Raw genomic sequence first — 15,082 nt, forward strand, 5'->3', positions numbered from 1 at the left:
CTGTGCCCTGTGCACAGTCTGCAATGTAGCCTATCCTATTCAAGTAAACGTTGGCCCAAAGCACCTCTCCCCACACTCCTTACCGGCTGTGGACATTGTGCCACACCTAGCTCTTGCACGTCAATACATTTTTGTTAGTGTTTATCTTGAACTTGACTGATCAAGATTAATCATGGGGCTCGTTTCAATTCAACTCAAATTGAATAGTGGCGGGAAGGAGCTCCTGGAGCTATTCAACGCTGTTAACCCCGACTAAGGATTTGTTCTTTCATCCCTCCTGGGGTGCGAGCAGATATCTGACAAAACTACAGGCACAATGTTGTTTCTGCCCTTAGCACGGTGGAAACAGCATTGCATCGGGAAGTTTAGTCTGAGAATGCCCGTTCTCGCGACTAAATACCCTGTATAAGGCACAAGGGGCGGGAGAACGGACATTCCCCGACCTAACCACACAGAATTGAATAGCTCCGGGAACTCCTTCTCGGCGCTATTCAATCTGGATAGAGCCCAAAGTGCAGGTTATTTTTAGGAGTCTCCACTACAAAAAGATGCAGTTTTCAATAAATCTGTTCAGTAGTGTTTGCTCCAACTTGAAATTGACAGACTCAACATTTTTATTATATTAGTATAGATAGGTGTGTGTGTGTGTGTATATGTATGTATGTATGTGTATATATTGTATATGTGAGTTCCGCCTGTGTGGACTTTACATTTTGGGTCAACAGTTGTTGGCCTTAATTGGAGGGCACCTGCACGTTATACATTCAGTCATGGGCGTGCCACCCTTGGGGGGGGTGTATGTATGTGTATATACATGCATACATACATACTATGGACGAGGTGCCCCATGATGAAGGTGCTTCTGAGCACCGAAACGGCCTTTGGGCTGTCCATCTACTAAGGCGGCTTATACTACCATTGGTGCCAGTGTGTTTATTATACAGATTGTGATAAGTATATTCTGTATTGCACGATCATCTGTGACTGAAAATATTTTTTCTGGACACCAATGTTCATGTTTTTACATGCATTCTATATAAACTGATTTTTTGATACTTTATCTGGTGTGCTAGTCTTCCCATCCGTGGTTATTATTATGCAATTTCATATGTCTGTGCACCCAGCATTCATTTATTATTTTTGAGAGTGCAGTACTTCTCTTTTTCCATACATACATACATACATACATACATACATACATACATACATATGCATTCAGCCAGGAGTCCTGATGAATATAACTAATTTGCATTAGAATAGCTTTATATTGATGCAGTAACACTTCTTCATTGATGCATATCAACTAAGCAGGTCTAAAAATTAACTGCAGATGGAGAGGTCTACTTTTAGTTAAGTGACATCTATGTCAGATTGGTAAATATTTACTAATGACTACAGTTTTATGCTCCTCAGGCTTGGATGGCTTGTGACAAAGGTCGGTGTGTAGAATGACTAAGAATCCACCAAACCGAAGGGGGATTGCCTTCGAGGTTGGAGCACAACTGGAAGCACGTGATCGACTGAAGAAATGGTATGCTTTGCGACTTTTGTTACTTTCTCCGTTTACATTACAGTGACAGCAGAAATTTGTATTAATGTCATTTTATATTTGAATTTTATTCTTGGTTTGGCAGGTATGCTGCACATATTGAAGAAATAGACTACGAAGAAGGTAAGGTGCTAATCCATTTTAAACGCTGGAATCACCGATATGATGAATGGTTTTGCTGGGATAGCCCTTACCTTCGCCCGTTAGAGAAGATCCAGCTAAGGCGTGAAGGCTTGGTTGAAGAGGAGCCTCCTGTGGTAATTTTTTTTTTTTTTTTATGGACCTCAACCATTGGTCACATGTATAAAATGTCAAATATAATGTAGTATATTATAATTATTAGTGAATTCCTGTGCATAAAACCATCTCTCCCACACTTGCATGTGGTTACCCTTATGTTATGGGGATCAATATTCTACTTGATATCGATTTAGAACTTCCTTATATCAAAGTTAGTCATCCAATGGCAAGAATACATGCAAATAAATGGGTAGATATCTAGTGCTTTATCCCTATATTATTATTATTTTTTTTTTATAAAAAAAAAAACAGTTGGTACACTTACATTAAAACAAAAGTTAGAAGCACGTCAATTGAAGAACCAAATGTCCAAAATAAATGTCCCAGCTCCCCTACCTAGTGGATGTTTGCTCAGACATATGGCAAGATCTCAAATCGCCTTAGGTACCGGAAAGTCCACCAACTTTGAGATGTCTCTGCAGTGTTTCACTCCGGGTGGATGTGAGGGAGGTAACTGCTTAACAGATTTCGACTCTCTTCAAAAGCAGACACTACTTAGGTCACTGAAAGTATATCTAACTAGAAACACCTCTCTGCTAGTAGCTTTCCAATACCTCATGTGTTCAACTGACCGGAGGGGAAAGTTCTTGTCATGTGGTTTCTAAGTCTGGTAATGTATACAGACCAGAACTCCATGTGTTCCATTTACCAGAAATTAATGTATGTCCATCTTTGAACAACTGTGTATTGAAGCGGGTGAATAGGAGGTCTAGTAAAGGAAATTCTCCAATTCCAACTTTATTTAGAACGAACATTTCCCTGGCCGATCACACGATGCTTCAGATACAATGACAGCAGGCGAATCCCATCTCTCTCAATGGACAGGCCCACCGTGAACAAAAGCGAATACATACATGAATGTCTAATTCTAAATTTTTTTTCTTTTTTATAATTTATTTTAATTCAAAGTCATAATCTAAACCAGGGGTGGCCAACCCGCGGCTCTCGAGCCGCATGCGGCTCCTTTGTTTCTAAAATGCGGCTCCCCCCACTGGAACTGGGATTGCTGGTCTCTTAAGCGATCAGAGACTAAAGAAGCCTCTGATCGCTTCAGAGGCCAGCGTTCCCGCGATGTGAGGAGCCTGTCCTCCGTGCCCGCTGGATTTAGTTAGATCCAGTTAGAGCGAGGCAGCCTGAGCCAGCGCGGTCAGGTAAGTACTGGGCTGGAGGCACAAATAAAGGGGTCACTACTTTAGGGGGCACTACTTTGGGCAGCACAAATACATGGGCACTGCATAAGGGCCAAAACTACAGGGGGCACAAATACTGGGGGCATTGCTTAATGGGCACAACCATAGCGGGCATTGCAGAAGGGGCACAACTACTTGGCATTGCATAAGGGCCACAACTACTGGGGGCATTGCTTAATTGGCACAACTACAGGGGGCTCAGCATAATGGGCCCTGGCTTTCTCAATGTATTTTATGTGGTTCTGGATTTCAATATCTATTTTATGTAGTTCAGGCTTGTTTCTGTGTATTTTATGTGAACGTGGCTATTTCAATGTTTTTCTATATTGCTCTGGCTTTTTCTTTCACTTCAACAGTGAAAAAATGCTATTGTGTATTTTCAATGTGCTGGGCTCGCCGCCAGCGAGACTAAAAACGGGGGTGTGAGTCATGCTCCTGCGAATGTCTAACCAAAGGCGTGCGCTCAAAAATGGGGCGTGGCCTTGTGACAGCTAGGCCACACCACATTTTTGCGTGCACTCCTTCTGCACGCGCATGCAATCGGCTCTTTAACTTGACCACAGATATTTTTGGGCTCTTTGCCTCTGACTAGTTGGCCACACCTGATCTAAACCATCAGGCGATAGGGTTTTAAAGTATTTTTGTTTAAGATAATCTCTTGAACCACTGGACAGAAAAAAGGTGCCGAACAGTGACTATTTTCACAGAAAAAAAAATCTTGCACCAAGCTGCGCTATCGGAGCTGGACTTGGTGATGAAACACAGGAGAGCCAATCGGAGAGCAATGTGCCCTGTTAGCAGCAGCCTAGAGAGGGGAGAGAGTCAGGGACTGAGCAGGGTCACATCTGAGGCAGACAGAGTACAAGAGAGTCTCCAATGAACCGATGAAGATGCCCTGATGCAGACACCATAGCCAGGGGGGGGCGGGGGCATAGCTATTGGTAATAAAAAGAAAAACATCTGAACACCATCACCATGGCGAACATCGGACCGCCACCATCGAATGGTAAAAACTCTACCATCGTAACAAAAACATTGATCGTTAGTAACCATCGGATTCCAATGTCCATTCCTACACTGAACCTGAAGGCGGACACCTGCCACCACTACTCCACCGTGAAGTGTTCTTCTCTAGCAAGGTGATCGCGCTCAGCCACATGCCCTCGGTGAGCAGCAGGCACCTCCCATGGAAGTCTGCGCTTTTCTCGGACAGGGCATCGCACAGGGCGGCGAGGAAGCCCAGGAAATACAGGGTACATTGTTCAGAGGGCATTGCTCATCGCCGTGTTCAGCAGCTGGGGAGGGGTGCGCATGGAGGCTGTGGAAATATGCACAGGTACCCCAGCCCTGGGGACATGCTGCTGACAATGTGAGATGAAATTGCTCCTGTGCGAAGCAGGGGTGCATCGCTAGTCTATGAATACATTTAATTTCTAACTTTGCTAGTAAACATTCTGTATCGTAACTGTGCCAAGTAGATTTAACTTGCATTATACATCATACTTTTGTATATGTGCGAGAGAGAGTTGACCTTTTCTTAATATTATACACATGAGCCATTCTAGTTTTCATACATCTTTTTGTTCTACCCACATAAAATAACCCACAACTATATTCTATTAAATAGATAATATTTTGGAGTGGCAAGTTACACATTGTTTAATTTTTAACATTATTACCCTTAACATTCACTTCTGTTTATTTATTGGACTCCAATTTTACACATAAGGCATTGTGCCCTAATGAATTCTGTTTAATTTTCTTGTAAAGAACTTCTTACTAAATGAGTTTCTAAATTTGGAGCTCTCCTATATATAAACTGTGGGACTTTAGGTAAATGGATTTTGAAGATGGCAAAATTCGCCAGTTATTCTTTATTATCTATTCTATGATGATTACTATATCTGGTAATATATGATTTAGATTTTATTTGTAACGGCTGGGATCTTTATATTTTATACAGTTTTGCCTTCGCTAATTGCCCAGGTTTGTTTTGGGCCCCAGCTGAAGAGAATGCCCCACACACCAAACAGATATTTAAAATAACATTATAGGTCTGTGATTTTCATCCATTTGTGACCTAAAGAAAGAATACATCTGTAACAAGAAAGAACACACTAGATCTATAACTTATTTTGCTTTTTAGTCGGTAAATAGATTAGCACTGGTGTGTTATGAAAAAATAAATATTGTGATACAGATGCCGTTACATCAGAAAATTGCCATGTGCCTACAAGTAATGCCTGTCTGTAAAACTGCTTAACTTATTTTACATGAAACCAGAGACTGGAGTCTGTTAGATGGGTGTTTCCTATTTTCATTTTTTTTTTTTATTTTTTTCATTTTTGGCAACCTTTGTACAATAGCAGTCTTCAAAACTGGCTGTCTAGCTTTACTGGTGTGCATCTTTTTACAGTTCAAATCGTGTATTTAGGGGAGAGATGGCATTACAGACCAAGGGAAGCAATCGGGAAGCCGACTGCCTAAATACCGGCAGCCGGCTTCCCGACTGTCTTATCCCGGCAAGGGTGAAATGCCGGGCGTCTAGATGTAGACGCCCGCATTTCCCTGACGCCGGGAGAACGGCGCCCGGCATCACGATTGTAGTGATGCCGGGCGCCACGAGCGGACAGCTGCGGGGGGAGGGTTAGGGTTAGGCACCCCCGGGGGGGACTTAGGGTTAGGCACCCCCCCGGGGGACTTAGGTTTAGGCAGCGGGGAAGGGGGTGGTTAGGGTTAGGCACCCCCCCGGGGGACTTAGGTTTAGGCAGCGGGGAAGGGGGTGGTTAGGGTTAGGCACTTAGAGGGGGGATTAGGTTTAGGCACCCCTAAGGAGGGTTAGGGAGGTTAGGTTAGTGGATACTTGCCTATCCACGATCGGGATTTCCAGCGCTGTCGGGCTTCCGCTGCATCACACTCTGCTTCTGTCGGGCTGCCGCTGACGGGAATCGAACCGCCAGCCATGCGGCCGACGGTATATCATACCAATTCCCAGACAAATGCATGTAATTTGTATGTGTAGGGAAAGCAGGAAACTGGATTTGGGGAAAGTATTACAGGCAATTTTTACTGTAAGGATACTTTTGGGGTAATTGGTTAGAAATCTCTAATTGTTTCAAGCTTTTTTTTTTTTTTTTTAAACGCAATATGCGACTAAGAGCCGTATTCAGTTTGAGCGGACCCGCGATACTTTTTCGCCTCCCCGGACTTCTCGCCTACTCTGCCTGTTTTGCAGGCGGAAAATTAGCACGCGCGTGCCCGCGTATCGCTGTATTCATTTTGAAAGTATGCGAAAACGGGACCCGGCGAAACTTAAACAAGCGGAAAGTACTGTCACCTTTGGGGAAATCAGCCTGACACCCCCCAAAAGATGCTCTGAAATGGGGGTTCCCTATGGTAACCCCCGATTTGGCTTGCTGAAGGTATTTTGGTGTTTTTAAACTGGCTCAATAGCTGCTAAATAGCGTTTTTGTATAAGTGGTGCAGAATAGTATTCTGGAGTTTTTTTTGCAGAAAATAACTTATCCCAGCAAATTTGGGGTACTTGAAATGGGGGCCAGCATATTTTAAAGTTGCTAAAGTTAACTTGAAAAGATTGAATTTGGGGGCAGCAGGTGGATTTTTCACAAAGTGATTTTTTTGGGGTGTTAAGTCTTTTTTTTTTTTTTTTTTTAAATTTGACTGTTTCCCTTTATGGTACTGTCTGAAGGCTGCACAGGGGTTCCCGCAACGTTGCACTCCAAAACACCAATTCTGCACTTTTTTCCGCCTGCTATTCATAGGCGAAACTTTTCCACCTATTACATTGCATTGACTTTCCGTCTAGGCGAAAAGTCTTCCAAATTGAATACGGAGTAAAATCAAAACGGGCGAAAAGTTTCCACCAAAAACACGCGAAAACAGCTTTTTGCCTCAAATTGAATATGGGCCCAAGTATGCTTAGTCGGTAAAATGCATTTTACTTTTGCAATTACTTGCTACTGACATGCATATTTAAAGCTGAATGAATCCCGTGCCACAGTATCCTTGTATTTATTTAAAAAAGAAGTGATTTCCCATCCCCTTTGCAAGCTGATGTAGCAGGGAAACCCACAGCTTGGAGTTGGCCTACTATTGTGCCAACCAGCGCTCTCAAGCCCAAAATGTGGTGCATGTACAATTACAAGTTCCAGAATGTCCTGTCTCCCCTACATAATCCCTATTATTCCACTTTTCTAACTTAGATAAAAGTGGGGCCTGCATAAAATTGCAACATAAAAACATCATGAACAACACACTGCTGCCTGATTTTGCTGCTTCCAGGCCCAGCCTAGCAGCACTAGTGCTGGTTACCTTTTAGACTTTGCACAGATTTGTACAGTATGCGTATATAGTGTGTTTCTATAGTGTGTTTTCATACTATATACGCATATAATATATATGTGTGTGTATGTATACAGTACTGTGCAAATGTTTTAGGCAGGTGTGGACAAAATGCTGCAAAGTAAGAATACTTTTAAATATAGAAGTGTTTAGTTTTATAATCAGTTAACAAAATGCAAAGTGAATGAACAGAAGAGAAATCTAAATCAAATCAATATTTAGTGTGATCACTCTTTGCCTTTAAAACAGTATAAATTCTTTTAGGTACTCTTGCGCACACAATTTTTAAAGGAACTCGGCAGGTTGTTCCAAACATCTTGGAGATTTAACCACAGATCTTCTGTGGATGTAGTCTTGCTCAAATCCTTCTGTCCCCATGTAATCCCAGACAGACTTGATGTTGAGATCAGGGTTCTGTGGGGGCCATATCATCACTCCCAGGACTCCTTGTTCTTCTTTACGCTGAAGATAGTTCTTATTGACATTGTCTGTATGTTTGGGGTTGTTGTCCTGCTGCAGAATAAATTTGGAGCCAGTCAGACGCCTCCCTGATGGTATTGCATGATGGATACATACCTGCCTGTATTTCTCAGCATTGAGAAATTTCTCACCACTTCTGGCCAGACTTCTCCGAACAGTAGATGGGTGTACCTGGGTCCCACTGTTTTCTGCTAGTACTGAGCGTATCAGCTGCTGGACATCTTTCGATTTCGAAGGGAAGTAAGCATGATGTGTCTTTCATCTGGTGCACTAAGTTTTTCTTCTTCTGGTTCCATGGGGTCCATAGGAATTACCTTGGATGCTATCCAACTATATATCCCAATGCACCAAACAGCAAGCTTTGGAGCTGCCAGCATGCACTGGTCCTCCCTATATACCCTGCCCCCAGCCACAGGCATTCAGTTGTTTTGTTTGGTGTGCGGCAAGTGTACTTGTTTTTACAGTAGGAAGGCTCAGGCAGTCTCAAGCTTTTTATTTTTCAGAGTTTAGTGGTGCTAGGTGCCGTAAAGGACGCATGCATATAGTTTGCTCTATATCCTACCATTACCCCGCTGAGGCTGGCTAGTTGATCAGAGCTCAGATTGCTGTTGCAATCATGCGTATTCATGCATTGTATGTAACTGTATGCTAATTGCTGCTGCTTGTACACTGCCTATTGATTTCAAGCTATCACTGTGTTTCTCCTCATCCATCTGACTGTGTGTGTGTGGAGGGGGGGGGGGGGGGGTCATTAATATAAAGTTGCAAGAATACTGTGTACCTCAACCATTGATATAATATCATGTCTGAAGGTAATAAGCAGGATATGAGCCTACCAGTTGGGTTGTCTTGTAAATTCTGTTCTACAAACCTGTCTAATCAGGATGTTGATGGAATATGTAGCAGATGTAACAGATTATTACAGCACATATCTAATGCATCTGTACCAACGGTGGAGCCACAAATGGTGGCTATCACACTTCAGGTTTTGTCCTATTTGATAGGCAAAGCTACTGAGGTGCTGGCTCCGGCTGTGGTGCAACAGGCAGTACCCCAAGCTGTGGGGTACCCACAGCCTATGCTTCATCCTGTATATATACCTCCTATAAATCCTTGTTGGGATTATGCTACGGCTCACTCTAGTCAGTGTATTGCCATCCTCAGTCCGCAGGTGGAGAAGCCAGTGGGGATAAAGCAGTAGAGTGGCATTAGAGAAGGTCTTGTCCTGTGTCTGACTCAACTACCTCGTCAGACTCTAAGACTCAGAGCATTGAATCAGTCTATGAAATAGAGGATTATCAAGTTGTGGACGGTTCCATCTCTGGTTAGAGCAGTTAGAACTGGTCTCAACTTAAAAAAAGTAGAGGAAATTGCTCTCATAGATAATGAGCCAGTCTTTAGGCGCCAGTTGGTGTCTAAAGATTATTTTAATCGGTCTGGACAGTTGACTAATCTTATGGCTGAAGCTTGGGAGACTCCTAATAAGCATTTTCAGCCCACTAAGAATTTGACCTCTCCATATCCATTTTGCTCCAGGAGCCTCTAACAAATGGGAGATTCCACCAACGATAGATGCACATGTGACTAGGCTGGTCAAAAGCGCTATGTTGCCCATCCCAGTAGCATCCTCGTTAACAGAGGTTACCGATAGAAAGATTGATAAACATTTAAAATCAATGTTTTCAATGTCGGGAGCTGTTACCAGGCCCGCTACGGCTATAGCCTGGGTAGCTAAAGCTATGGAGGAATGGAGTAAGGCACTAGAGGCGTCTATGATTGACCCATCTAGAGAGCAGCGGGCTCTTCTTGGCCAATTGCAAGAAGCAGCTATGTAATATAGTGGAGGCAGGGATCGACACAGGTGTCCTAGCATCTAGGATCTCTGCCAACTCGGTGGGAGCCCGTAGGTCCCTCTGGCTTAAGACGTGGAAAGCGGATGCAGGGTCCAAGAAGGATCTGGAATCATTGCCATTTTCAGGGAAGGTACTATTTTGGTCCAGGTCTGGATGATGTAATGACTTCCTTGGCAACACAGAGGTCAGCGGAATTACCATCCACGTTTACCTCTAAGAGGCAGCCATATCTGTCCTTTCGTCCACAAAGTAGGACAAAGAGGAGGTCCTCCACCAAACAAATTGGCAAGTGGGCACAGCCCAAAGGGTCTTGGCTGGGCAAACACCCTGCTTCCAAGCCAGACGGTAAGCCTGTCTGATGGGGTGGGCCTCACCCTGGAGGATGTCAAGGTTGGAGGCCAACTGTTGCAGTTTACTCAGGCCTGGCATCAGACCACTACAGATGCCTGGGTACGAGAGCTAGTCTCTCAGGGTTATGTCATCATGTCCCTCAGGCATCTCCCTCAAAGGTTTGTGGGCACAACCCTTCCTACAGACTCGGTCAGGGCCCCAGCCTACCAGAAATCTTTTGGGGCCCTCCTGGAATCAGGTGTTATAGTCCCTGTCACGCAACAGGGAAGGAGTTACAATTCAATTGTGTTTTTAATTAAAAAACCCAATGGGTCACACCGCCCTATATTGAATCTGAAGTCCCTCAACCGATTTATCAAAGTGCCCAAATTCCGTATGGAATCCCTACTGTCAATTGTGTTGGCGATGGAGCCTGGGGACTTTTATGGTGTCCCTGGACATACAAGATGCATATCTGCATGTCCTGATTACAAAATCTCACCAAGCCTTTCTAAGGTTGGCAGTAGATCAGCAGCACCCTCAGTTTCAGGCGCTACCCTTTGGGCTGGCCACAGCCCCTCGGGTATTCACCAAGATAATGGCGGTAATGATTGCTTATCTCAGTTGAGTCAGGATACTGCCATATCTAGATGACCTCCAGATATTGGCACAATCTCAGGAGATGTTACAATGTCATCTACAGATGACCATTGTCTGCTTACAAGAGCACAACTGGGTAATCAATTGGAAGAAGTCCTCACTTTCTCCAACTGAGCAGATGGTGCACTTGGCATGGCTGGACTCTCTGGGACAGAGGATTCTTCTTCCAGAGGACAAGATTGTAACACTACAGGCTCGTGTGCACAAACTGCCTTGCAAGCAAACCGTGTCAGTTCACTCGGCGATGCAGCTGCTGGGCTCCATGATAGCCACATTCGACATGGTGGCTTATGCCCAGTTCCACTCAATGTCCCTCAAGCTGTGTATCCTGGCCTAGTGGGATGGTCAGTATCATCAGATGAGAACCCAGATGGTACACCTATTGCCGAAGGTCCGCCTTCCCCTAGCATGGTGGCTGGAGACGACTCAAGGGGCGTCTGTTATGGATCCCGGAATGGGCACTTCTCACCAAGCAAGTTTGCGAGGATGGGGAGTAGTGACGGGTCGTTATACTTTTCAGGGAAAGTGGACAGACCAAGAAAGTCAACTACCAATAAACTTGGCGCTTCGGGCAGTGCACAAAGCACTTATGTTAGCACAGGACTTTCTACAAGGCAGGCCTATCCAGGTTCAGTCCGACAATGCGACAACAGTGGCCTACATAAACCATCAAGGAGGCACTTGAAGTCCAGCAGCCATGGAAGAAGTGGCGAGGATTCTGCTATGGGCAGAATGCCATCTTTCTGTAATATCAGCAATTTTTACCCCATGTGTTCTCATCTGGGAAGCGGACTTAAGTTGCCAGGACATACACGCCGGAGAATGGGCCCTTCCTCCGGAGGTATTTCAAATCCTGGTGGATAGGTGGAGGGGATACCAGGCGTAGACCTTATGGCATCACGTCACAACCACAAGGTCCCCAGGTACGGGTCCAGAACAAGGGACTCCTCAGCAGCCTTCGTGGATGCTCTGGCGGTGAGATGGAAGTTCAGGTTGGCATACCTGTTTCCTCCATTCTCCCTTCTCTCAAGGGTCGTCAGAAAATTCAAACAGGAAGGCGGCAGGATGATACTGATAGCTCCTCTATAGCCCAGGAGGCATTGGTTTGCGGATCTGATACGTCTTATCAATAGTCCGTTTCCACTGCCCCTGTGCCAGGACCTGTTAATGCATACTATACCAGTATTTACCTTGGTTGGCTTTGACGGCTTGGCTCTTGAGGAGTCAGTCTTAAAGGCCAAAGGGTTTTCTCCGTCAGTGATAGATGCGAGCAGAAGCAAGCTTCCTTGCTTTAAGCATCGTCTATCACAGGATTTGGAGGTCATTTTTTCTGTGGCGTTCCAACAAGAGATGTGACCCTAAGATATTTAAGTACTTGGTTTTCTCCAGGCTGGATTAGACTTAGGTCTTCGCTTGGCTACCTTGAGAGTCCAAGTTTCGACTTTAACTGTTTGGTTCCAGCGCAAGATTGCTCCTCTGTCGGATGTTATAACATTCATGCAGGGGGTACTGCGGCTGCAACCTCCATTCCTCCCGCCAGTGGCACCGTGGAATTTGTCTTTGGTTCTCAGGGCACTGCAGACGCATCCCTTTGAACCCTTGGATAAGGTGGACTTGAGATTGCTGACTGACGAAGACTCTTTTTCTCCTGGCTATCTCTTCAGCTCGCAGGGTGTCTGACTTGGCAGCTTTGTCATGTCGCTCTCCATATTTGGTGTTCCATCAAAATATGGTGTTTGGTGTTGCCACGAGGCTTGATCACTAACTGCATGCCTGTGGCTGGGGGTGGGGTGTATAGGGTGGAGGACCAGTGTATGCTGGGAGCTCCAAAGCTTTGCTGTTTGGTGCATTGGATGCTATCCAACTGTATATCCCAAGGTAATTCCTGTGGACCCTATGGACCTCGAAGAAAAAGAACTATAAGGTATGTTCTATCATAATTCTGTATTTTTTTTTTGGCCGGCCACTGCGTCCCGGTTCTCAACGTTGCCCATTTCTTTGTGCTACTTCAAAAGATCTTGAACAGCACATCTTGAAACCCCAGTCTGCTTTGAAATCTTGGCTTGGGAGAGACCTTGCTGATGCAGTATAACTACCTTGTGTCTTATTGTTGTGCTCAGTCTTGCCATGGTGTATGACCTGTGACATGAAACTGTCTTCCACAACCTCGCCTTTGTAGCAGAGTTTGACTGTTCCTCACCCAGTTTTAAGCCTCCTAAACAGCTGTTATGTTTCAGTTAATGACTTTCAACCTACGTATGAAAATGATGATCAGTATTACCTGTTTGGTATGATTGGTTCACCATACACCTGACAATAATCCTACAAAATCCCTGACTTTGCCTTCAAAACATCAATTATTTTAGGTACACTTGCAAAGGGTGGTCACACCAAATATTGATTTGATTTAGATTTATCTTCAGTTAATTGTTAATAATACACTATTCACACGTCTATTTTTTTGAAAGCATTCTTACTTTGCAGCATTTTTCCCTACCTGCCTACAGTGTTTGTGTGTGTGTGTGTGTATGTTTTAGTTGTTGGTGCGGCACTCCCATCTCAATAAAGAAGCTTTCACAGTGGCATTCTTGGCTAAGACTGCCACTGTGAAAGATTCTTTATTGAGATGGGAGTGCCGCACCAACAACCAATAAGTATTCCAGCATTCCACTGCTAATCCCTCCAGAGGTTGTAAACATAAACAGCAAGAACGGATGGCACTCCAGGTCTGATATCACTCCAATAAATAACAGGCAGAGCCAGGATATACTGTGAATGTTTCACCGACCAAACGCTTTTATCAAGACCTAGAGCATGAATAAACAAGTCTACTCACCCAGTGTCCATCACCGTCCCGCCGCCGCTCGCGTCGATGACTTCACAAAAGTGTGACGCTATGTACTGCATGAGGGGGTGTGTGGTCACAATCGCCAAGGTACCATCACCATAGAAACAAATAAATACTGCAATCTTAAACTGTCAGGACCCATAAGTACCTTATGTGGAAACACATCTATGTATGTGACACAATTATACTAGGCAGGACCACTCAAATGACTGACACGAACAGTGTCAGAAAAAGATCTGATGACCAGTTTATTATCCAAAAAGGGATAAGATCACAATACAACTAAATTAAGCCTAAGTGGCTCTGTAGACCCACACTCCATAGCTCTAAATACATCTACAGACCAGGAGAAAATAACCATGTATGTGTAAAAAATTAGGTCACAGAATATGTGGGACACCAACAGATTGGTCTACTATTCCTGTAGTATAGTGGTATGATGGATTAAGTATACGTATGTTGATAATTATTCCCCTATTAGTACAAATACGGTAGTAGCAGTAGTTGTATGTGGAGACAGGAATATGTCTAGTGATCAGTGCCGCTGATCACGTGCAATGCTGAAGTTGTAAAGAAGTGATGGGCTGTGTCCGAAGGCCGGGTGATCGGATGGCGATGGCAAGTGTAGTGGATTCAATAATCAGGAGGTGCACATATAGTCTTAGGCTAAGTGAGTTTATATTGTATTTTAGTTGATGCTAGTGTACTGTGGTGGTGATGGGTCTTGAAAATGGTCATACAGGTGACCGAGGTGTCGACTAGACCGGACCAAACGTGGAATGTTGTTTAAGCTGTTATTGGATATGTACCGTCATTGACCAGTAAATGTTTTACTGCCTTTTGAAGAATAAATTGTTTCATCTAAACAAGGAGAGCGCTCATTTCCTCTATTTACTATTGTTATGCCACATGCCCCATAGCGGTGTATGTGACATGTATATGGAGCAGGCCTCGACAAATCCCGGGGGCCAGGTCACCATGGTGACCAGATTTTGCTGCCTGGCATCCAGATTTTACAGGTAGGGAGGAAGCGGATCTTTGTCAGTCCCAGTGGAGATTCGTGAGCATGCCTGTAGTATTGTGGTGGGCATTTCATGCACAGGAGTGCATGTGCTGAGCATTACCCGCGGTGACTGATGTGCCTGTCTGTCCCGGCCTGCGCTGACTCCTCCCTGTCAGTAACAGCCAGTGCTGACTTCTGACTCCGGCTGCATAGAGCTCTCCGGTAAGAGGGTCTATGCATGGCCGGGGATTGGTGTGGCCCAAGGGGGGATGGTGTGGAGGGGTGTTTTTGCCTGAGCGTACCCACTTAGTTGTGTGGGGGTTGGTTGCCCGGTGGGGGGCTTAGCTGCTTAGTAACGAGGACATGGGTGGGTGGGGGTAGAGGTTGTTTGCCTGGGGGTAGCTGCACAGCAATGTTGCATCAGTGATGTGTGTTGCTTGGGGATACCCACTTAGCGGTGTGGCTGTGGGGTTGGTTGCCCAGGGAGGTAGATGCTCAAGTAATGTG

At 44.7% G+C, this 15,082-nt stretch overlaps 1 protein-coding gene across 6 annotated transcripts in view; it reads left to right on the forward strand.

Moving 5' to 3' along the window:
• Positions 1-15,082, forward strand: part of PHF20 (PHD finger protein 20) — a 157,185-nt gene that overhangs the window by 19,986 nt on the left and 122,117 nt on the right. For all 6 annotated transcript variants that reach the window (XM_088480691.1, XM_088480689.1, XM_088480693.1 and 3 more), the window contains exons 2-3: positions 1,414-1,531; positions 1,635-1,806. In XM_088480691.1, the coding sequence (XP_088336817.1) occupies positions 1,449-1,531; positions 1,635-1,806 (255 nt within the window). In that variant the 5' untranslated portion in view covers positions 1,414-1,448. The remainder of the gene's footprint in view (positions 1-1,413; positions 1,532-1,634; positions 1,807-15,082) is intronic.

This window comes from Taudactylus pleione, unplaced genomic scaffold, assembly GCF_031769625.1.
Source record: "Taudactylus pleione unplaced genomic scaffold, aTauple2 ptg000256l, whole genome shotgun sequence".
NCBI lineage: Eukaryota > Metazoa > Chordata > Amphibia > Anura > Myobatrachidae > Taudactylus > Taudactylus pleione.